The sequence below is a fragment of the Rana temporaria genome, chromosome 4 (assembly GCF_905171775.1).
Source record: "Rana temporaria chromosome 4, aRanTem1.1, whole genome shotgun sequence".
Classification (NCBI taxonomy): Eukaryota; Metazoa; Chordata; class Amphibia; order Anura; family Ranidae; genus Rana; species Rana temporaria.
This window is the reverse complement of record NC_053492.1, coordinates 286,404,920-286,430,323: the sequence shown is the minus strand read 5'-3', so window position 1 is coordinate 286,430,323 and position 25,404 is coordinate 286,404,920. Positions and strand designations below refer to the sequence as shown.

The window sequence follows — 25,404 nt, the reverse complement described above, 5'->3', positions numbered from 1 at the left end:
ATAAATGACTAATGAAAGTAGTCATAATGTTAATGGTGGTAGTGGTAGTAATAGTGATGATAGTGATAGTGAAAGTAGACCCATTTCCTGATTGGCCAAAAGGAGAAGCGTTCTGATTGGCCACTGAGGAGGAGGGCGGAGACGGAGACTGTTTGCCGCCCCCCCCAAACAAAATTACCACCCCTCACCACTGGGCAACCCAGAAAATGCGATTTCCATTAACGTGCATTACAGTGCAACAGCACATATATAACAAATCTGGGGGTTAAGACTGGAGTTCTACTTTAACCCTACTCACCCAGCCCCAGTGTCCCTTTAACTGGCTCTTTATGTCCAGGGGATGTGAAAGACTGCCCAATTACATGACTATTTTAATTGCCTGTCACAGGGGTTACATTACTAGAGACTGTACGGTAAAAGAGTGGAAGTGGTTGGTGTATCCTTGGCACCTCATCCCTGTACAGTAGGTAAAAATGGAAAAAGGGGGATTATAACGGTGCCTAGACAAGTCAGACCAAAAAGTTTGAAGCAGTATTAAATGAAGACAAAATGTATTCAACTCAAATGAGTAATGTTGAAAGTATTGACTCACAGAAAAATACACTGAATTGCGTTTGTATAACAAGATATCCCAACATGTTTCACCAAATCATTGGCTTCTTCAGGGGTATTGAAATAATTCAGTGTAGTAATTGCAGTCTATAAGAGAAGACGCAATATTAATGAAATTGCATACAGTAATTACAGAAAATAAAGCTGAAAATGTAAGAATGTCAGACTGCAAGAGGTCCATTTGAAGAATAACTCCACATGGTGGCCTCAGTGACAAAGCCCAATGCACAAGATACTTGCACCTACCCCAGACCCAGAGGCCAGGCAAACCAGGACGTCCAAGGGCGGCAAGCAAGGACAACAACCCTAGTGTGGCTGCAGGGGACTAATGAGTCAAACTGAAAGGAAAAATAAAAATTAGGAAAGGACTAATTGCTGTGGACAAAAAAGCACCGTCCACAGCTGATAATTATCCCTAAATGGGGCTAACATAGCCTCCTATACATACCCAAAAGCAACAATAGATAAGAACAAGGAGAATGGGGGGGCGCTGACTGAACTGCATTCTTACATTTTCAGCTTTATTTGTATTTATTTTCTGTAATTACTGTATGCAATTTCATTAAATTGACCAACTTGGGTACAACCAGCTTGCTGGATTTGCTTGCGATTATTGCAAATGGCTGCGATAATCACTGTCTTAGTGGGTGGGCTTGTGGCACAAAGCATTGCGCCATGAGCGCAACACTGATCCTCCTCTAGGGAAGCAGGTCTGATACCCGTCACCCGATTGGCTAAAAGGACAGGCGATCCTATTGGACGCCTAGGGGGAGGGGAGGAGACGCATACTGGAAGCAAGGAGGAGTAGACACAGGAGCCGCTGCCCACCGCAGCCTGATGTGCCCACCGATGCCGCGATTCCCCGCTGCCTAGATGGGGTAAATGCCAGTGGATCGCCAGACAGCGACTGGGGGATTTGAGGTGCCCTCGGGGGTGGTAGTTTGCAGCCCCCCCCAAACAAAAAAAAAACACCAGCTGCAACTCGTCAGGGACTTTTTTAAATGCAAATTTTGTGCTTTTTTGTTTCAATAGACTTCAAATGGAGAAGCTGCAGAAAATCATTTAGTGAGTGTTTACTTAAACAAAAAAACAAAAAAAAAAAAAAAAACGCGAATGGCGGCAAAAAAAAATAAAAAATGCAAAAAGCACTGCAGAAATACTCAAAAGCAACATGCATAGGTTTGAATGGAGCCTAAAGCTGGCCATACACTATACAATGTTTATATTCGATTTTGTTTACCTTTGACTATGTAGTACAAGGTCCTGCCTGATTGCATACACATGGAAAGTATGTAGGAGTGACCTCATATTAGATGGTTTTGGAAAATCTCAGGGAAGATTGTATAATATATGGCCAGTATTACAATGACAGCTCAGGCTCTTCTGCTTCATTGCTCTAGATTGGACTCTATCAGAGGATCGATCCTCCAATAAACTTGGACGAAGTGTTCGTCTCGGATGTACAAAAAGTAGGATGGTTGTGGTGTGCTGACTTCTTCCAGTCTATCCCCCAGGCTGTGCTCTCTATCACATCGCCTATCGCCTCCATCCATCTCTGCACACTCCACATCTCAAGCCGCCCGCCGCACACCTTGCCCTGTAGTTCCCGGACAGCTTCCAGTAGGGGGCGCGGTGTCGGTGTCCCTAGGGATTACACATTCCCGAGCGGGCTTAGTTTGTTGTAGCCGGGTGACGTCAGGGCCGCCTCCTCCTCCTCTTCCCCCAGCCGAGCCCCTGAAAGTAAGTCCGGAGTGTGGAGTACGGAGAGCCGCCGAGCATGGAGTGCGGAGAGCCTGCTACAGTCCGGAGCGCCGTGCTTCTCCTCTGATCTGCCGGGACAGTATACTGGGCGAACGTCACTGGGGATTGTGCTGCCTCTGCTTCATTGGATCTGCTGTACCTGGGGAAAGTTGGAGGAAACATGGATGGCGGGTGTGTGCTGCTTCTCCCGCTCCTCTGCTTCTCCGTCTGGGCTTCGGGGCTCCGCGGGCAGCTGTCTGCAGGTGAGTGATGGACTCAACACCTTCCTGACCTGGCTGATCACCTCTGGGGAACTTTCTAGGGGTGCCTGACCCCCCCTCCCCCCAACACATCTCAGTCCAGGTGTCCTATTATCCCTCACTCATCTACATAGACATACCAGATTCTATTGGGGTGCCGGCTGATTTACCTATTGGGGTGCCGGCTGATTTACCTATTGGGGTGCCGGCTGATTTACTTTACCTATTGGGATGCTGCCTGATTTACTTTACCTATTGGGGTGCCGGCTGATTTACCTATTGGGGTGCTGCCTGATTTACTTTACCTATTGGGGTGCCGGCTGATTTACTTATTGGGGTGCTGCCTGATTTACTTTACCTATTGGGGTTCCGGCTGATTTACCTATTGGGGTGCCGGATGATTTACCTATTGGGGTGCTGCCTGATTTACTTTACCTATTGGGGTCCCGGCTGCTTTACTTGCAGCCTGGAGAATTGAAACTACACACAAACCCGACCATTGAAATCTCAATAGAAGATTTAACCTGTTAATGTCTTTTCACAAGTTATCTGTTTTTTTTTCTGTAGCTTTCATTAAAACTAATTCATGCCACCAAGGTTCTTTAGTTAGACATTTTCTAACCTAAGGTGACCACTGTCTCCCAGATGTGCTCCCGTGTTGTCACCTTATCACAGGAGCCCTGCTTGGGGACTATAGGCTTTCTAGGTTATGTGGTGGTCTTATTTATTTATTTTTTATTCGAAGGTTCCCCAAGTAGAAACAATAGCTCCTATTTTGTCACATCATCACAGGTTTCTTTCTACTTTGTCACCTTATGAAAGGTTCCTCAAATACAGACTATATGATCCTATTTTGTCGCCTTATGAAGGGTTCCTCAAATAGAGACCATAGGGTCCTACTTTGTCACCTTATGAAAGGTTCCTCAAATAGCGACCATAGGGTCCTACTTTATCACCTTAAGAAAGGTTCTCAGAATAGAGACCATAGGGTCCTACTTTGTTACCTTATGAAAGGTTCCTCAAATACAGACTATAGGGTCCTATTTTGTCACCTTATGAAAGGTTCCCTAAATGGAGACTATAGGGTCCTACTTTGTCACCTTATGAAAGGTTCCCTAAATGGAGACTATAGGGTCCTACTTTGTCACCTTATGAAAGGTTCCTTTAAATACAGACTATAGGGTCCTATTTTGTCACCTTATGAATAGTTCCCTAAATGGAGTCTATAGGGTCCTACTTTGTCACCTTATGAAAGGTTCCTCAAATAGCGACCATAGGGTCCTTATTTATCACCTTATGAAAGGTTCCAGAATAGAGACCATAGGGTTCCTTTTTATCACCTTATGAAAGGTTCCCTGAATGTACACTATATGCTCCTATGTTGTCACCTTTATGGGTGCCCCAAATAGAGACTAAGGTCCTACTTGTTACCTTATCCCAGTTGCCCCCAATAGAGACTAAGGTGCTACTTTGTTACCTTATCCCAGGTGCCCCAAATAGACTATAGGGTCCTACATTGGCATCTGGGATAGACTGTAGGCTCCTGTTATCAATTTATCACATGCACCCCTGATAGAAACTATGTGCTCTTACATGGCACCTTGTAACGAGACTATAGTCTTCTTTGTTGTCACTTTATTATGTGCCTCTTTAGGCTTCTATTTTGGCAGCCTGAATAGAGACTGTAGGTTCCTATGTTGTCCCCTTGTCAAAGGTGCCCCAGGTTGAGTCTGTAGGCTCCTGTTTTGTTATTTTATCACATGTGCTCCTGATACACTATAAGCTGCTGTGTTGGTTCCCTGGATAGAGACTGTAGGCTACTATGTTGTCCCTTTCGAAAGGCACCTCCGATAGAGAGTATAGTCTCCTATGTTGTCACCTTATCAAAGGAACCCCAGATAGTGAATATAGTCTCTTATGTTGTCACTTCATCACAGGCACCCTGGATAGAGACTTTAGGCTCAGTTAACCCTTAGACTGCCATTTTCAATTTAATTTTTTTTTTTCTTGTTGACAATGACAATACTTCTTCTGGTGTGGTCACCTTGTGACCTGCCCCCTGTAAGTAGATACATTTCACTAATGTTGCATTCATGAGTATTCGGGAAGCCAGTGCAGAGCAATGATGTGTAGCTGAGTGAAGTAGATGAAAGAGCTTGGAGGAGAGATCAGTTGCACTGAAATTAAAAAAGGTGGCAGTAGTATTCCCAGTTTTTTATGTAAAGGTGAAAAACATAGTTGTTTATGATTCACAGTAAAAAAAACATAATAGCACACAGTTGGGGATTAGATCTCCTGTAAGGCCAGTATGGAAGTCTGGTTGAGTTGAACTCTTGCCCGTATATCACACAATTCGATATTGTTGGCTCGGAAAGTTCCTGGAGATAGGTTGTGTGTGTGTGTGGTTGATTTTTTTTATTGTTCCTCTCCAGGTTGTTATGAATGGTGTCCCTTGCAGAGGTTGAGGAATAGGCGAAGGATTTTGGTCCCCCTCCCCCAATGAAAGGATCAGTTTACACAGGATGGAACTCTCAGGCTGCATACTTGTGGCTCTCTTGGCTTTCCTTCTACCTGTTGCAGTCTTGTGGTTTGGACTTGCATTCCTGCCTCCATTACCATCAGCACCCAGCATTGTTTGCACCTCTCAGTGCCGTCTATTTAGCAGACCTGCTAACTTCAGCCAGTTGTAGCTCCTAGATTACCTTCCTATGAACTCGTTAGACTCCTGCCTGTTTCCAGGTCGTAATAAAGTGATTTTTCAAATTTTTACAGTCCATACCTTACTCTGACATGAAATAAGTCCTAGCTATTGCTGGGAGTTCATAGCTACCCTAGACAGTGCGTTAGCAGTTTTAGAATAATTACCTCTCTGCCAAAATCCCCATGTAGTGATCAAAACGTATAAAAAAAAATAAAAACGTAATGCTCAGCTGAAAAAAAAAGACCCGTGGCTTGCTGAAGCCTTCGATTAGCAGCGAGCGGAGATCTTCCTTGAAGCGCTGCCTTGGTTGTGTGAAGGGATGCTGGCGGTTTGTGTGCTCACACTGCCTCCATGCAGAGAATGTTCTAAGCTGGTAGAACAAAGGATTATGCCAATTTCTGGGACTGTAGCGCAGGTACGGAGATGAAAATACGGCAGGTAGCTTAAGGCGTTACTGTTGAGTTGCTTAACAAAAAAATAAAAATAATTGGACGAACACACTGTGTACCAAATTGTCCTTTATCTCTGTTATCTGGGATTTTTTTTCTCCTCTCCGTTTGTTCCTGGCTGCCGCTGCAATGTGGTGTTGCTAATGAATCCACTTGGTTATTGTTTGAAAACTGACATCTTTGATTATTACCGGGGTCACTCGTATCCAAAATGAATGGGCTGTATTAGGTTGCCGCTCGGCATTTGTTAAACGATGGCGCTTTCATGTCCCTCGGCTCTTCTGTTATGATTACTACTTAGATCCCATGGAACTTGGCTTCAGCTGCTTGCCATTATTTAATTAGTCATACGGCTCTTTTACTTTTTTTTTACTATGAACCTAGAAAAGATGTTATCTATCTTGTCTCATCTCTCAACCCTGGCTTCTTTATTTGCGTTCAGTTTTAAAAAAAAAATATTTAGGTTTCATTGCTCTGCTTTGTAACTCTATGTACAAATAATGTGGGTTTTTATAAATGTCAAAGGGATTTGCAATATCCCAGAAGATTACATGTACTTTTTGGTTATAAAAGATGCAAAGTCGAATAAGACATTTATTTTATTTGTTCATTTATGTCTGTTTTACAGTTGAAAGATTATAATAATAATATCTGTTTGACAAATGCAAATAAAATTCCTGTTCATCCAACCAGAAATCATGTAACTGCTCTGTTATCAGTTGGCACGGTTCCCTGCTACCACTGTGGACTATAAAACGCCTCCCCCCTATTATGGAGAAGAGATGAGATGAAGGAATTGGGTTGTTCCTGTTTAGAACATATGTCATCTTAGGACAGGAAGTGTGTTAATGGCAGAATTACCAGGTTAAAATAAAGGAAAAGTATTAACAAAAAAAAAATTGGTCACCCCCCCCCCCCCCCCTATATATATATATATATATATATATATATATATATATATATATATATATATATATATATATATATATATATATATATATATATATATATATATATATATATATATATATATATATATATATATATATATATATATATATATATATATATATATATAATAATATTTTTTTTTTAGTTAATTTTTTCTGCAGTGGTGCCAAAAAAACTAAAAAAAGGAGAAACCATTAAAGCGGTTGTAAACCCGCATATACATTTTTTTTTTTTTTTTTTTTTTTTTTTTAACCCTGCAAGGCAAGAGCCATAATGAGCTCGTATGCACCGCATATTAGCTCATTATGAAATACTTACCTCGGAACGAGGTAGGGAACTTACCTGGTCTACGCCGAGCCAAGCGCGTCTTCCGGTTATCGCCGCACCAGCGCTGTGATTGGCTGGAGCGGCGATGACGTCGCGCATGCGCGCGTGAGATTTCAATCCAGCATGGGTCGGCGGGGCCGGCCCTTCAGCCGAGGATCCCCCCCCCTGCGCATGCGCCACTGCAATCAGCGGCGCATTGCGAGGGGAATATCTCCTAAACCGTACAGGTTTAGGAGATATTCTTTATACCTACAGGTAAGCCTTATAGGCTTACCTGTAGGCAAAAGTAAAAAAAGTGGGTTTACAACCACTTTAAGTAAACACAACGTGCATGTGAAACGCATATTGAAAAGTACACTTGGGGTGTGCTTTAGTCCAGCCCCTGAAGAGATAGTACTTCTACCCTGATCCCCACCGGGGCACAAGGCTCCTGATGGGGACAACGTTTTCATGGTCTGCCTAGCCATAAGGCCTGGTATACCTCGTTCTTCTAGAGCAGCCAAAGCCGACCATCAAATCCTTGGTCTAGGGCAGTGATGGTGAACCTTGGCATCCCAGATGTTTTGGAAATTACATTTCCCAGTTTGCTCAACTACACTGCAGAGTGTGTGAGCATCATGGGAAATGTAGTTCCAAAACATCTGGGGTGCTAATGTTCGCCATTACTGGTCTAGGGGCTCTCCTGAAGAGGGACCCCCCAGGGGAGGAAGGAACCTGAGGGCCACACATCTCCCGTAGACGTCAGGAGAGGCCCAAGGACTTGCACCCTTCATCCATTGAGAAAACACACACAAAAGTCAAAGCAAGACCAAATGTGGGAGAAAAAAAAAGTGGCCTTGGACTGGTGCACTGGCCAGGCCCATCTAATGATAGGTAAGCTGCGATACCCCCATCTAATGATAGGTAAGCTGCGATACCCCCACTTTTTGCTTGGTTTAGACTAAGACTCCATTCACACCTGGGCATTTTGGGATTGCGGCAGACTCGCTATTTTGCGCATGATCTCAAAACGCACTACAGTCACAAAATGCAGGTTAGGCGCCATTTTTCAAACGCAGTGAAGTTTTGCAGTGATTTATCGCAAAGCGCGAAGCTTGTCGGACAAAAAAGAGCTCCTATTTGGGGTGACTAGCGGCACAGGCACACATTGCTATTGCCACATGACAATCGTGGTAAAATCGCACAGCGAAAATAACTGCACCTGTACCTGCGTTTTGCGGTTAAATAGTCTGCTGCAATCCCAAAACGCCAAGGTGTGAATGGAGTTGTAGGCTAAACCACACAGTCATGGTATTGCACCTTGCCTATGCTGGCTTTGCTACCCGACAGGCTTCCGCCGGTCGCATTCATCGCGTCACGATTTTTCGAAAGTAGCCGAACGTCGGTGCGCAGGCTCAGTATAGAGCCGCACCGACGTTCGGCTTCTTTCGGCTACTCGTGACGCGATGGATGCGACCGTCGGAAGCCTGTCAATCAAAATACGAACGCCCAGTCCCGAAGACCATACCTGGAAGCGGCGGAGAAGATCGCTCTCTAAAACGGTAAGTACAGCTTCGATTTTAAAACAACTAGCCGATTCCCCTAGACAAAATGAGAATCAATCTAAGGGTAAAACATTTTTTATGGGTGAACTCCCGCTTGAAGCTTGCTATACATGGATCAAAATTCTGCTAGCAGCAGGGACCAGACGAATTTCAATCCATGTGTGGTTGATCCACCTAGAAGTTGATCTACAGTTTGACTTCTGTTCAACCACCCTGTTGGTATATTCTCACTGGATCAGTGCAATAGGCTGCAGAGCTGGTCTGTGTAATCTAAAGGCAAAGGAGCCTCCACATCTCATCAATAGATGGGGGGGATCTGGTCAGTTGTTGTTTGTGTTTGTGTGTGTGTGTGTGTGTGTGTGTGTGTGTGTGTGTGTGTGTGTTTTTTTCCATTCAACTGGCTGGTTCAGTGTAGAGATTTTTTAAGTCTAAATTTATTTTCTTTTTGATCTGCACGAGGATCAGTACTGTAGCTTCCAGCAATAGAAAGCACTATAAATTAAGGTGGGAGGATGAATGAAAGGTTAGCCTCCTCCATTTATAAAACACTTTTTATTGCTGGAAGCTGTAGTACAGCGTCTATCAATGAATGGAGGAAGACGGACAGAGCAGGCATAGTTGTATACGTGCCTATGACGAGTCCAGTGGCTGTATTAACCCCCGCAGCACTGAAAAAGTACTGCTATTTGTGGGGGGTGAGAGAACAGAACTAGGACAGCTAGTAGTGGTACACTCCTTATTAAATGTAAATACTGTCCCTTGTGCTGATTTAAAAAAAAAAAAAAAAATCTAAGTCTAGGCGTTAAGATGTCCTAATAGTATCATGAATCGCCTTTTATATGTTGAATGTTTCTTGATGAGTCTTCAGTTCTATCTTTTGATGTCATCTCTTGCGCAATTCTTGTCTTTACCTATATAGATGATCAATTTTCTGAATGCTGCGAGAACCCTTTGTGCTTATGGTGAAAACTGATTGCCTGATACAAGGCTGTCTAGAGAGGGATGAGAAGTGTAGTATTGACGTCTCTCTGTAAGTTCTGCGGCTTTATTGAGTTCTCCAGCTTTGAGAAGTGTTGCCGGTTAATTGAAACTTTGAGCAGTGCCATCGCTGGGTTTTACAAAGTGCCAACAACAGCTGCTATTACACAGGCTGGGGTGTAAAATTTTAATTGCAAAGCCTATGATTTTATTTCCCAAATCCTTACATCGGGCTGGATTTCTACCTTCTCCTTATATTATGGTAGCTCAGGAATCCTCATTTCTGTTGTGATGGGAGCTTAATTGAAGTGGCTGCTTCATCTTTATGTATTCAACTTTTTTTTGTTTTGTAAGGAGTTCTTATGCAAAGCCTACTGGGGCATTAGACGCGGCAATAGCAGTAAATCAGCTGAAAAGTGTTTTGGTGGGGAATTGGAATATGACTTCTGGGAAGGTATACAAATGTATTCATGCTTGAAAGTCACTTGAACGTATTCCAAATATAATATGTGGGCTGTGTAGATAGTAAAGTTTTTTTTTTTTTAGGTTCAGTCTTTGTTTGTTATTATGTGGGAGGTTAACACATACCAGACTGTGACTGTTTTTACTATGCTATATACCAAAGGAAAGGATGTCTGCTTTGGGGAATGCCCTCCTCCCACTCACATGAACACCAATGTAACTTGATCGCTCACAAGGCAACCGTTTACTTTTCTTGTGCTTACATGATTTTAAATTATTTTAAATTGAGACTTTGCGATTGAGACTACCATGAGTCCCAAATTGGTACTTTTGTCTATGAAAGTTTATTTATTTGTTCCTATAATTTGTAATGGCAGACTAATGAACACAACCGTGAACATTTATTATATTGCAGCTTATCAATTCTTGGATGTGAATTTAACACTAACGGGTGTTTAACCACTTGACAACTGGGCACTTAAACACCCTTAATAACCAGACCAATTTTCAGCTTTCGGTGCTCTCACATTTTGAATGACAATAACTCAGTCATACAACACTGTAACCAAATGAAATTTTTGTCCTTTTTTTCCCACAAATAGAGCTTTCTTTTGGTGGTATTTGATCACCTCTGCGGTTTTTATTTTTTCCGCTAATAATGAAAAAAGAACGAAAATTTTGTAAAAAAATGAATTTTTTTTCATTTCTATTATAAAATTTTGCAAAAAATGAATTTTTCTTCATAAATTTGGCCTAAAATGTATACTGCTACATATCTTTGGTTAAAAAAAAAAAAAAAAATTGGGTTATTATTTAGTCTGGGTGAAAGTTATAGGGTCTACAAGCTATGGTACCAATTACTGAAAATTTATCAATTTGATCACATCTGAAGTACTGACGGCCTTTCTCATTTCTTGAGACCCTAACATGCCAGAAAAGTACAAATACCCCCTAAATGACCCCTTTTTGGAAAGAAGACATTCCAAGGTATTTAGAAAGAGGCATGGTGAGTTTTTTGAAGTTGTAATTTTTTCCCACAATTCTTTGCAAAATCAAGGTTTTTTTTTTTTTTGTTTTTTTTTCCACAAAAGTTTCATATTAGCAGGTTATTTCTCGCACACAGCATATTCATACCACAAAATACACCCCAAAACACATTCTGCTATTCCTCCCGAGTATGGCGATACCACATGTGTGAGACTTTTACACAGCGTGGCCACATACAGAGGCCCAACATGCAGGGAGCACCTTCAGGCGTTCTGGAGCACCCAGACCAGTTCTGACATTTCTCTCCTACATGTAAAAATCATCATTTGTTTGCTAGAAAATTACATAGAACCCCAAAACATTATATATGCTTTTTTAGCAAAGACCCTAGAGAATACAATGGCGGTCGTTGCAACTTTTTATCGCGCATGGTATTTGCACAGCAATTTTTCGAACGCATTTTTTTGGGAAATAAAACAGTTTTGTGCTTTTTAAAAAAAAAAACATTAAAGTTAGCCCAATGTTTTTGCATAATATGAAAGATGAAGTTACGCCGAGTAAATAGATACCCAACATGTCACCCTTCAATATTGCACACGCTTGTGGAATGGCGCCAAACTTCGCTACTTAAAAATCCCCATAGGCGACGTTTTAAATGTTTTTACTGGTTACATGTTTTTAGTTACAGAGGAGGTCTGGGGCCAAAATGATTGCTCTCGCTCTAACGTTCGCAGCGATACCCCACATGTGTGGTTTGAACACCGTTTTCATATGTGGGCGGGACTTACGTACACATTCGCTTCTGTATACGAGCACGCGGGAACAGGGGCGCTTTAAATATTTATTTTTTTATTTTTATTGTTCATTTTACTTTATTTATTTTAGTTTGACACGTTTTTCCCCAAAAATAAATGTTTTGATCATTTTTATTCCAATTACAAGGAATGGAAACATCCCTTGTAATAGGAATATAGCATGACAGGTCCTCTTTACAGTGAGATATGGGGTCAATAAGACCCCACATCTCACCTCTAGGCTAGGAAGCCTGAAAAAAAACAAAAAAAAAAAATGATCCTGGCTTCGATCGCAGCGGTGAGTCAGAAGAAGCACCGGAGGGCGAAGGGAGTGGGGACGTCCACTTTTGCCTCCCGTAAGAACGATCAAGAGGCGGAACAGCCGCCATGATCGTTCTTATGGTGTAGAGAATCGCCGACTGAAAAAAATGATATCTGAATGATGCCTGTAGCTGCAGGCATCATTTAGATATCCCTGCACAAAGTCAAGGACCTCATATGACGTGGGCGGGAAGTGGTTAAAACACATTTTTTTCCCCAGAGTATTTTCTGGGTATTGCAGAGTATTGGCCGGGGTATTGCAAAGTATTGGCCGGGGTATTGCAAAGTATTGGCCGGGGTATTGCAAAGTATTGGTGCGGGGGTATTGCAAAGTATTGGTGCGGGGGTATTGCAGAGTATTGTGTGGGGGGTATTGCAGAGTATTGTGTGGGGGGTATTGCAGAGTATTGTGTGGGGGGTATTGCAGAGTATTGTGTGGGGGGTATTGCAGAGTATTGTGTGGGGGGTATTGCAGAGTATTGTGTGGGGGGTATTGCAGAGTATTGTGTGGGGGGTATTGCAGAGTATTGTGTGGGGGGTATTGCAGAGTATTGTGTGGGGGGTATTGCAGAGTATTGTGTGGGGGGTATTGCAGAGTATTGTGTGGGGGGTATTGCAGAGTATTGTGTGGGGGGTATTGCAGAGTATTGTGTGGGGGGTATTGCAGAGTATTGTGTGGGGGGTATTGCAGAGTATTGTGCGGAGGGTATTGCAGAGTATGGTGCGGAGGGTATTGCAGAGTATGGTGCGGGGGTATTGCAGAGTATTGTGCGGGAGGTATTGCAGAGTATTGGTGCGGGGGTATTGCAAAGTATTGTGTGGGGGGTATTGCAGAGTATTGCGCGGGGGGTATTGCGCGGGGGGTATTGCAGAGTATTGCGCGGGGGGTATTGCAGAGTATTGCGCGGGGGGTATTGCAGAGTATTGCGCGGGGGGTATTGCAGAGTATTGCGCGGGGGGTATTGCAGAGTATTGCGCGGGGGGTATTGCAGAGTATTGCGCGGGGGGTATTGCAGAGTATTGCGCGGGGGGTATTGCAGAGTATTGCGCGGGGGGTATTGCAGAGTATTGCGCGGGGGGTATTGCAGAGTATTGCGCGGGGGGTATTGCAGAGTATTGCGCGGGGGGTATTGCAGAGTATTGCGCGGGGGGTATTGCAGAGTATTGCGTGGGGGGTATTGCAGAGTATTGCGCGGGGGGTATTGCAGAGTATTGCGCGGGGGGTATTGCAGAGTATTGCGCGGGGGGTATTGCAGAGTATTGCGCGGGGGGTATTGCAGAGTATTGCGCGGGGGTATTGCAGAGTATTGCGCGGGGGGTATTGCAGAGTATTGCGCGGGGGGTATTGCAGAGTATTGCGCGGGGGGTATTGCAGAGTATTGCGCGGGGGGTATTGCAGAGTATTGCGCGGGGGGTATTGCAGAGTATTGCGCGGGGGGTATTGCAGAGTATTGCGCGGGGGTACTGCAGAGTATTGCGCGGGGGTACTGCAGAGTATTGCGCAAGGGGTACTGCAGAGTATTGCGCGGGGGCATTGCAGAGTATTGCGCGGGGGCATTGCAGAGTATTGCGCGGGGGCATTGCAGAGTATTGCGCGGGGGCATTGCAGAGTATTGCGCGGGGGCATTGCAGAGTATGGCGCGGGGGCATTGCAGAGTATGGCGCGGGGGCATTGCAGAGTATGGCGCGGGGGCATTGCAGAGTATGGCGCGGGGGCATTGCAGAGTATGGCGCGGGGGCATTGCAGAGTATGGCGCGGGGTTTTTGCAGAGTATGGCGCGGGGTTTTTGCAGAGTATGGCGCGGGGTTTTTGCAGAGTATGGCGCGGGGGGTATTGCAGAGGTTAATGCAGAGTATTGCACAGGGAAGGCAGAGTATTGCAGGGGTTAATGCAGAGTATTGCACAGGGAAGGAAGAGTATTGCAGGGGTTAATGCAGAGTATTGCACAGGGAAGCCAGAGTATTGCAGGGGTTAATGCAGAGTATTGTACAGGGAAGCCAGAGTATTGCAGGGGTTAATGCAGAGTATTGCACAGGGAAGCCAGAGTATTGCAGGGGTTAATGCAGAGTATTGCACAGGGAAGCCAGAGTATTGCAGGGGTTAATGCAGGGATGGATGGATCTGTGACTGCAATAGTCACAGATCCATCCACAGCGCTGCTGACACCCCGCGCTCCCCCCTCTCACACTGTATCGATCGGTACAGCGAGAGGAGAGAGGAACCGGCGTCATCAAATGACGCCGGTTTGTTTACCTGTGATCGCGCCGTCATTGGACGGCGCGATCACATGGTAAAAGACCGCGGTTGTCGGTCAATTACCGAGATCTGTGTAGCGCCGGGTCTCATAGACCCGGCGCGCACAGAATTTTCAGTGTGCGCGCCCGAGGCGGCGCGCATTACTGCTTCTGGTGGGCGCCGTTAAATAACAGCGACCCCCAGTTAAGCAACCACCTTGCCGCCGTTATATGACGGCGGCTGGTGGTTAAGTGGTTAAAGAAGTAAACCCTTATGGGTTTTACTTCCTCTTTATTTCCCTGCAAAGGTAAAGCATAATGGGCTACTATGCATCGCATAGTAGCCCATTATCTGTCACTTACCTGAAACCAAAGCCTGAGCTATCCCCACTTGCTGGAAGTGTCCATTTTCCCCCTTCTTCCTTCCGGGGCCACGACCTCCGGCTCTGTGACTGGCTAGAGTCACGTGACGTCACTCCCACGCATGAATGCGGGAGCCGCCAGTCATGGCATGACCTCTTTAGAAAGGGCACGTTCATGCCCTTTCTAAAGGGGCATGCGCCAAAGAAATTGGTGCACAGCTTTATTGTAAATATATCCTAAACTGTGGAGGTTTAGGAGCTCTTTCCAGCACCTACAGGTAAGCCTTAATATAGGCTTACCTTTAGGTAAGTGGTTGTACAGAGCTTACAACCACTTTAAAATCTGATTTTATGTAGTTATGGAAATATCCCCCCCCCCCCCCCCCCCAAAAAAAAAGTTTGCTGTAACTGATTATAAAGTGTGAGCTGGAGTTTGTCCTCGATTGGTGGATCTAAATCTGCTAATACATTTACCACTCCCCTCCCCAGACTGGTAATGCTGCTGTCTACTGTGCCTCCTGGGTCTCTCCATCCAGTGTAAGGGCACTCTATAACTGGGTACACTTTACTGTTAGTTTTTTTTGTACACACTGGCTGAATGTCGGCCTATTTTTTTTTTTTACCGCTCGCTGTCTCCCAACATTGGCCCGGTGTGCTACTGGCCGGATCACCAGGTGAAAACCAAGGAGAAAAAGACAAAAGAAAACTGATGTGGCCATCACATCTAATGATGCCGCTTTAGATTTCATACATACTGGGCCAGATTCATGTACAATGGCGCATCTTTGGACCGGCGTAGTGCATCTTTTTTACACTACGCCAGACCAGCGTGGAGAGGCAGGTAGGGTATTCACAAAGCACTTGTGCCTAACTTTGCACCGGCCTAACTTAATTTCCTCGGCGTAAGTGGAAGTGGGTGTGACCTTATGCAAATGATGTTCTGAACGTGGAGCAGTGATTTACGCCCGGCGTATCTTGAACGGAGCATGCTCAGTACGTTCGTTCCCTTCTGAGCATGCTCACAACTATGCCGGCCCAACTTACAGAGATACGCCGGCCCAACTTACGCCCAGCCGATGCAAAAGTACATCCAGTTTTATTTCCCCCCCCCCAGGGAAGGTACATTTGCTGTGAGATGGCTACTCCCGTTCCCCACAGGCAGAGGAGGGAAAAAAAACTTTAACACCCAGGAGATGTCAGCCCTCATAACCGCAATGGAGACTTATGACCAGGGCCGCCATCAGAGGGGTACAGGCAGTACACCTGTAAGGGGCCCGGGGGTCCCCAGGGGCCCAGATGGGAACCCCCCTTTTTTTTAATATATTTTTTTTAATATATTTGTAATTATATTTTTTTGATGGACAAGAAGGCCTGGCTTGCAGTCTCTGCTCTAATTCATTTCAAAGGTGTTCTATCGAGTTGAGGTCAGGACTCTGTGCAGGCCAGTCAAGTTCCTCTACCCCAAACTTGCTCATCCATGTCTTTATGGACCTTGCTTTGTGCACTGGTGTGCAGTCATGTTGGAACAGGAACGGGCCAGTCCCAAACTGTTCCCACAAAGTTGGGAGCATGACATTGTCCAAAATGTCTTGGTATGCTGACGCCTTAAGAGTTCCCTTCAATGGAACTAAGGGGCCAACCCAACCCCTGAAAAACAACCCCACACCATAATCCCCCCTTTCATCAAATGATTTGGACCAGTCCACAAAGCAAGGACCATAAAGACATAAATGAGTGAGTTTGGGGTGGAGGAACTGGACTGGCCTGCACAGAGTCCTGACCTCAACACCTTTGGGATCGAATATTCCGATGGACGTGTTTTGTCGTATAATCAAACCGTCTGTACGCTCCATCGGACAAAAGAGCAGAAAAACTACGTAGTTTCGTGAATGTTGGCTGAAAAAGTTCTGCCGTCTGTATGCAGAACAAGTTCACGGCCAGTGCCTTTCGGACAAAAATATATATATATAATAATTATTATTATTATTATTATTATTATTATTATTATTATTAAAGGGCCCAGAGGTCCCGGATGGAAAGCCCCCTTTATTTGGTAATTTATTTTTATAAAAAAAAGGGGGGTTGCCATCTGGGGCCCTGGTGGCCTCCGGACCTTTAAGGGGGTTCCCATCCGGGCCCTCTCCAGCTGACTCGAGCAAGTCTGGTGCAAAGTTACCCCTGCTTTTATGAGGGGTAACTTTGCACCGGAATTTCCAGTAACGCTCACCGGGAGTAGCCTGCACCGGTCAAATGTAGTTTTGTAAATCGGCGTATCTCCCTCATTTGCATATTTAAAACCAAAAAACCATGGCCACGCCAGATCCATCCAGTGTAAAGATGCACCCACGCCGCTCCGGCGTAGAAAAGTTACGCCGGTAGGAAGAAGTCTATTTTGAGGCGTATCTGGTTCTGTGGGTACGGTGCAGATATACGCCGGTGCAAATCTGCACTTACGCCGCGCATCTACCAAAAAAAACGGTGTAAGTGCTTCATGAATCTGGCCCCCTGAGTTTAAAAAATCACCAGTTCCTTTTGCAGAAACAAATGCTCATATAGAGCGTTTTTTGAACATGTTTAGGTGCGTTAAGGAGTGTTTCGCCCTGGTTCACACTGGTGCAGCTTTGAAATTGCGCTACCTCTGATTTCATTGCTGCTTGTGGGTTCATTTAACAAGTCGCAATGAAATCGGACAAAAGTAGTGTAGGAACCTTTTTCAAAATTGACATGACATGAGTCGTGGCAATTCGAACGGTTCCTTTGCCGACAATGGGGTGCAACGTGTCATGGGATTTGGAACTGTCTAATCGCATGACAAATCACACCGGTGTTACAAGGGTTTAGTGTTTTTTTTTTTCCTGCCATAAAGCTCCAATCAAACACAAAACAGAAGGTTTTTTTTTTTCTTTTCCCTGCCTCTCAATGCTGAGCTCAAAATATGCCTCTAAGCGTCCTAATGTGCATGGACACATAGGAGAACATTGAGCTGCTTCTACAGATGAAACCAGTGTGCATGGACCCTTAATATATGCTATTAATATTATTGAACACATGGTAAATTTAAACCAGTCCAGTGGAATTCATTAATTCATACATAGTTTATTATCCGCCTCCATGTGACAGTATGTGTCATCAGATGGGGAAAAAACATGTTTCCCCCAGATCTTGTTGGATTTTGGGAAATCTTTCTGTGTGTGTGTGTGTGTGTGTATATATTGGTGTTGTAGCCTTCCCAGGTGGCATGGGAGGCCACAGTTGGTGCATCAAATAACCACAAAGTGGGAAACAATTGTATGTAACTGAATACATTTGGAAATTGACTTGCAGATGTTTTAGGAGGTGCATGCACCAGAGATTTGTTTTATGTGTGGTGGAGGGTGGGCAGGTCTGCTTTAACTGGACCCCCATAGCTCACCCTCCTTATCAGAAAGTTAGATTGGCCATATAAGGTTCGAACTGGCTGAGATTAGAACCATTAATGGGGCAGGCTGAATGTACCAAGTTAATAGGCCTGCTGGATTTGCTTATGATTATCGCAAGCGGCTGCAATAGCTGCTAGAGATAATCACTGTCTTCTTTGGTATGGGGGCCCCAAGTGTAGCCCCTGATCCCACAATAGAGCCACATGTAAAATTCAGACAGAAGACACACAACGGGATATAGTCAAAGACTATGGGAATGAAACAAGAGACAGAACATAATACAAGAGTTGGTCAGATCCTGGAGATGGTCAGAGACTGGGGGCAGGCTGCAGAAGACTGTGTACATACTCTTGAGTTGTTGGAGACTGGGGACATGCTTCAGGAGACAGTCCTAGAATGGAGACCTAATACATCAGGCTGATACAAATCGCTACTATAACAGGGCACAAGGAAAACACAGATTAGCTTCTCCATTGCCCTGAGGGTCATACAAAAGGTGCCAAAGGTCTGCAGTTTTACAGGTACAGTTTAGTTAAAACCATACCAATCATCATTTAGGCTTGAATTGCATGGGTGGCTAAAACCTGGACAGATGGGTTTGTCCCTTTTTAACTTCAGGGCCAAAGTAATAAACCAAGCTCAAAGGCTCAATTCACATGTGTGTGGGAGGAGGGGTACTTTGGAGTGACTGTATAATGTTTTGTTTGACTTTCTGTTTGCAGCCGTCTATTTGTGAGCTGTCCCTTCAGGAATGCATGTTGACAGCTGCCTCAATGACACTCTGAATCCTGCTTCAACATTTACTGGGAGTTTTCATATATGTGTGGTGTGTGTTGTGTTTTTTTTTTTTTTTTTTTTGTGTGTCCTGCTGGAAAAATTCCCTTTTACTACTTGTACTTTAGATGCAATAAGAGGGGAGAGGAAATCTCTTGAAAATTAAGAGACTGTTTTCACCAGTGTCCCCATTATCGGATTACCTCTCTGTTCCTGTTTTAGTGACTTTACATTTTTTAGATTTCTTTACTTTTATTCCTGGTAATAATGTTTACCAGGTTGACTATGAAGGGTAAATCTCTCTATCGGAGGCAAATTAAAGTTTGACAGGTTCTACTACCTCCCCATTGTATCCAAAACTACAAGTTGGCCTTGGATGCACTTTAAAGTCTTGGGGCTTATAGACTGGAACTCCTGGTTAAGGCTGGGTTCACGCTGTGTGTCGCAGGGCACAGCAGGGGGGTCTGGTGTGTCTCCGTTCAGTTTCAGGTCTGACTTGGGTCTGAATTTTGGGCTAACATTGAAATGGAGCCAAAGATGCACAGGACTCTTCTGTGCGAACCACGGCCGCCTCAGAGATATCACATTCTCCTGCGAATTGGATGTTGGATGTGAGTTTTGATAGGTTCTTCACATCACATGTTCTGTTGCTTAGATCATATGGATTTCATTTCAATATAGTTTGCATATTATACATGTGCCCCCCCCCCCCACAGACCCCGACAACCAATGCCATGTTGAGGGCATGTGACCTGGTATGGTCCAGAGGCACTCGCTTGTCTCCGCCCCCCCACCCTTTCCTGACCTGCCGGGCTGCATGCTCAGGTAAGGGTTTGGTATGGATTCCGGAGGGGCCCCCATGCCATTTTTTCATTTTGTCATGGGCTTCCTCTTCAAGATCCTCGGCGCACAAGTCGCACTACAAGTCGGATGATCTGAATTCTATTCAAATCAACGGCTCTCATAAGTGACCATTGATTTTTGAATAGAGGCAGTTAAAAGCTAGCGCGGCTAAACGTGCATTAACACAATACGAAAAGCTACTAAAATGTTTTTATAGCTGGTGTTGGTAGTGGCACTGTAGGTTATTTGATAGTTGGTACTTGATGTCATTTTTATAAAAGAAGCATGCAGATTCGCACTTTATGATTTTTTGACGCAACAAAAGGCATGCGACAGTGCTCTAGAGTGGCCACATTGCGGATGTATCTGTCAAAAACCATGCAGAAATACTCAACACACAGGTTGAGGATTTGACAGTGACAGAGGGAGCCATATCAAATTAGTGGCTAATTGACACACACCACCTTAATCGTGACCCCAAAATTTAGTCAATATCTCGTTAAAACAGCCTTGACAAGACTTCAATTTGGAGACCCCTTGTATTGAGGGTCAGTTCATGAACACACCGAACGTGGTGTTAGGAGAGCAAAACCTGGATCTTTGAGCTCTAGAAGACATTTTCTATTATATGTGGACCCACAGGCATTGTTGGGATGTTCTTCCCATAAGCTCACCCATGCAGACTTATTGTCAGATGGGAAATTGGCTGCAGGGTTTGCACTGTTGGACCTTTGGGGCTCAACTTCCTGATGCTGAGCACAGGCAAAGCCACGTTCTGTTTTCTGGTCGTATGTCTATTGATGCAGAATGCCATCTGAGTGGGGAACCTTTTATTGGCATTGTGCCTGATCATTGACTCTGTAGTGAGGGATTATGGGAATATCCAAACAAGATTTGCTGCTCCAGGTGAGACGGGAAGCCTGATGGTCTAATGGGTGCCTGCCCCGGCTCACCTCTGCATTCAGTCAAAAATAGAAGAAATGGCTGCACTCCGTGATCGATCAAAATTGTTTTATTCAGATCATCGCAAGTGTTGACAAAAGCAGAGAGCTGGTAGACGCGTTTCACACACTTCAGGTGCGCTTAATCATGGGAAAGGGAGCGGTATGGGTTTGCTGTGCAATCTATTGTTTTTAATGCTCAGCATCATGTAACAAAGTCGCAGAGAAAATTTGAGTCCAACAGTGTCGCCAATTTCCCATCTGACAAATACGTCTACATGGTGAGCTTTTGGCTGTTATAATGGGGTTAAAGGAGCTACATGTATGGCTGCTATTGAGAATCGGATTAAAGATGAAGTTTAAATCTTGAAAGCCGACTTTCTTTTTGCCCACAGCTGACATCTTGCCAGTAATCCCACAGACTGACACAGCAGACGGCCTCTTTGAGCCTAACTGGCTAATGACATGGAACAATAGATTGCACTTGGCTGCACAGCAAACCTAAACGTTTGGCATGTTTGCAATGTCAAGTTGTGCAATAGTATTCAGTATGTTTATACAATAAAACTTGTACTTTAGGTTTACTAGTATAAATAAACCTGTTTAAGTGAAAACAGCTTTGCTTTTGTTTTGGGTTGAAAACTTTTATTTTTCCGTTGGAACAAAATATAGGAGAAGAATCTTTAAGATCCCCCCCCTTCCCCCCCCCCCCCCTCCCCTCCTGACATGGCCACAGTAGGTGGGATAAGTGGTGTCTGAAGAAGGAAGATTGTTAGAGCAGATAGATAATGTTACATTTCTGGCAGATCAAAAAAAAAATGCCCTTTAGGCTAGGTTCACGCCTAATGCGTTTTTGTAGTGTTTTCAGAAACGCACTACAGGCCACTAATTTTTTATTTTTTTTTGGTTGCATAGGCTCCAATAAAAATGCATCCAAAACGCATTCTGTGCTTTTGCTGGTATCTCCTACATGACAACAGATGCCTCCCAGAAACGCAAAATGCAGTGGGAAATACATTAGCGTAGGTGTGACCCTTGCCCAAATCGGAGTTTGTATTGATAGTGACCTCCTGTAATCCCCCGTACAGCAGTACTCGAAACCAGGAGAAGAAGCACAAAGTCAGTCAACAGTATTTTGGCTTTCCTCAGTCCTGCCGGTGAACTTGCTTACACAGGGACAGAAGTGCCTGAATCAAAAGGTTGACTGTTCTTTGACAAGTAAATCTGTTTACATACAATTTTTTTTTTTTTTTTGCTTGAAGATCAACTTGAAAGGACATGTGATTATTTGAGGTGGTACCAGAGCTGGCATGCTTGTTGGAAGTGCTAGTCAGAGCTTTTGCTAGACGACTGCCATTTTTTTTCCCCTGCAAAATCGGATTTAAGTTAACCTTTGGAACCTGTACTATAAAAAAAAAAAAATGTTTAAGCCATATGCTTAGTTCCTAATATTTCGAATTGCCTCCTGTATCTTAGGTGACATAACCTTAAAGCGGTGGTTCACCCACACTGACAACATTTTGCCATTAAATTAGGCATAGTAGCGCGAGCTACAGTATGCCTGTATTGATTTTTTTTTATCCCCGTACTCACTGTGCAATCCTCTATAGAAGATTCCGACTCCCCGCGGGGAATGGGCGTTCCTATCAAGATGGAGGATGATTGACGGCCGGCTATGGCACGTCACGCTCCCCGAAGATAGCCGGAACAGGTCTCGGCTCTTCGCGGCGCCTTCGCACAGACTATGCGCAGGCGCCGTGAAGCGCCAAGTCCTATTTCGGCTATTTCCGGAGAAGCGTGATGTGCCATAGCCGGCCGTCAATCATCCTCCCTCTTGATAGGAACGCCCATTCCCCGCGGGGAGTCGGAATCTTCTATAGAGGATTGCACAGTGAGTACGGGGATAAAAAAATCAATACAGGCATACTGTAGCTCGCGCTACTATGCCTAATTTAATGCTATAAAAAAAAAAAAAATGTTTCATTAGGGTGAACCACCGCTTTAAAGTGTAATGGTAGAAAGTAAGTCAATGTTGGCCCAACCTTCCTATTAAATGTGGTAGTAAAATGTCCAGCACTCCATTAAATATAACATTTTGTATACTATTAGCTATTAATAATTTATTATAAATTGCTACAAAAGCCCATAAAGAAAAGTGTGTGTGTGTAATAAAAAAATAAATATATATATATATATATATATATATATATATATATATATATATATATATATATATATATATATATATATATATATATATATATATATATATATATATATATATATATATATATATATATAAAATAAATAATTTACATCCCCTATTATCTTTTGGAAGCTGGCATGGATGTATTGTACAAATACTTTCTTATTAAAATGAAGTTCAATTCTGATAAAGAGAAAAATTAAGATCTAAAATGTTAGTTTTATAAACATGTTAAAATATATATATATATATATATATATATATATATATATATATATATATATATATATATATATATATATATATATATATATATATATATATATATATATATGACAATTATAGCTTTTATTTATTCTCTGAAGCCACATTAAATGCAATTAAACTAGAAAATCTTTAGCTTCTTTGTGACAAACCAGGCTTTAACTTGATACATATTTTTGGCAGTTATGAAATTAGTATTTTCATGCTGTCACAGGTTGTAGTCATTCAAAGCAGATCAAGCATAATTCATTTTTTTATTTTTTTTATAGCTGAAGGTTTTTGTTTAGAGATATTGGAAACTTGTGACTTGAGCTAGCTGTTTCAAAAGACTTTCTGTGAATCTTTGGATGAATACTATTTGGGCATTTATTTTTTTTATTATAAATCAATGCCTTCTGCTGCTAATGAGAGAGTATGTCTGGTTATGTATTATTGATCAGATCAAACTGGTATATGCTTTCTCGCACCTCCTTTGGATAACATGACAGACATCAGGCCTCAGATTTAGCCCAGTCCACAGGTACACTGACTTGTGTCTCATGGAATTAAGAGAGCTTAGTCTACTATTCACCTTCATGAAGCATGTTGTTACATTCCCCAAACCCTTGCACCAACAAGTTTGCCTGCTTTTGGACATATATAAAACTTTATAAATGAATGGCGTTGAGCTTATCTCATCTGTCTAGGCAGTTCCAGTGAGAGAACCAGGAAGGTCATAGGCATCTCGTGTATGTGAATTTTTAGCCCTTTTATCTGTGTTTGAGAGTGACAGGCTACATAAGATAGGGTTCTATCATTGCGATGACAGCACACTGCCATGAATTATCATGGATTTCTCTCCCTACTTTTCCAAGTGGCCCTCTGTTGAAATGCTGCTAGCATGCTGGCCACTGCAAGTAATCTTGCTTTTGTGTGTAACGGATATGTTGCTGCATTGAAGTGATGCTGTACTGAGAGCAAAGGCACCTGCAGTTGTCGGACTACTCAGAATGCGTATGATTGGTTGCAGTGGCGATTTGGCCGACAATTCTACTTGGCTACTGTGGTTTTTTTCAGATCCAATAATATCAAGTGGGAGCATACTGACAGGACCCCTCACAGCAATCCAGCACTGAGCTCTCCTTTCTTACAGTTTGCAGCACAGTTGGTTTCATTGCGCTTTGCATGCCCCAATATTGCCTAAACATTTTCTCAAGGTCTTGTTTTCCATGGTCCAATTAGACAACATTGTATGTGGTTTATGACCAGATCTAAAAAGCATACTTTGTTTTTTTTCCCCCAAAGAAAACTGTACCAGGAAGACAAGTTTGCCAGTGCTGACATCCCCTTTAAATAAAATGTCATATTATGCTGAACCGAAGGCTTCAGTACCTTCTGGATCACTGAACATTGGTTATATTTGTCTTTACTTGCTTCATGCCTAGTCCAGGTCAGTGACAAAGTATTGGAGTGTTAGCCTGCATATAATTCTCAGCACAGGTTACATTCCATCTCCTTTCTCTTGGATGAGGTCCCCTCCAAAAATTCGGTAGCCGCTGACTTTTAATATCGGGACACGTACCTGTCCCAGAATCCGGTGATGTTATCACCCTAGCCGATCCTTCTATTGGGCACTGCTGTTGCCGGTAAGAGAACCTGATAGTCCCTACTGCACATGCGTGAAGTGCGCTGTGATCCTTTACTGGCCTGGCAGCAGGGAAAGGAGGGGGGGGCCGGACTTCTGACTTGCGCGGCGAGGTCTGAAGGAAATGTGGACAGGGTACCTGTCAAAAACAGATTCCCAGCCCCCCCCCCCCCACCCTGAAACGTGGCACTGGAGGGGGAGGAGGAATCCGATAAGCGGAAGTTCCACTTTTGGGTGGATCTCCGAGCCCTATTTGTCACTGAGGCGCTTTTGGCACTAAAAAAATGCACCTGAAAAGCTCACGAAAATCTTTTCCCTTTAAAAATCAGTAAATGCTTTTACACTGGGTCGTGCACTGGCAGGGCAGTGAAAAAAATCCTGCAAGCGGAATCTTTGGAGCATGTTTGGAGTGCTTAAGAAAGCGCTTCCATAATGCCCCCTCCATTAAAATGAATGGGAAGTGCCTTTAAAATGGTTCTTGACGCAGTTTTGGTTCACGTGTCCCTAAAAAAAAAAAGTGTGCTACAAATGCTGTGTTTTTATGGCCAGTTTTAAAGCACCTCAGTGTGAAAGGGCTCTTATGCATTGTATACTGAAGGAGCCCCCTTTT

At 43.6% G+C, this 25,404-nt stretch overlaps 1 protein-coding gene across 16 annotated transcripts in view; it reads left to right on the top strand.

Moving 5' to 3' along the window:
• Positions 1-2,096: 2,096 nt before the first annotated feature.
• PTPRK (protein tyrosine phosphatase receptor type K) overlaps positions 2,097-25,404 on the top strand; it is a 564,328-nt gene continuing 541,020 nt past the window's right edge. For 7 of the 16 annotated variants that reach the window (XM_040350403.1, XM_040350400.1, XM_040350398.1 and 4 more), the window contains exon 1: positions 2,097-2,615. In XM_040350403.1, the coding sequence (XP_040206337.1) occupies positions 2,534-2,615 (82 nt within the window). In that variant the 5' untranslated portion in view covers positions 2,097-2,533. The remainder of the gene's footprint in view (positions 2,616-25,404) is intronic. The other 9 variants (XM_040350406.1, XM_040350405.1, XM_040350401.1 and 6 more) reach the window with 3 other exon arrangements.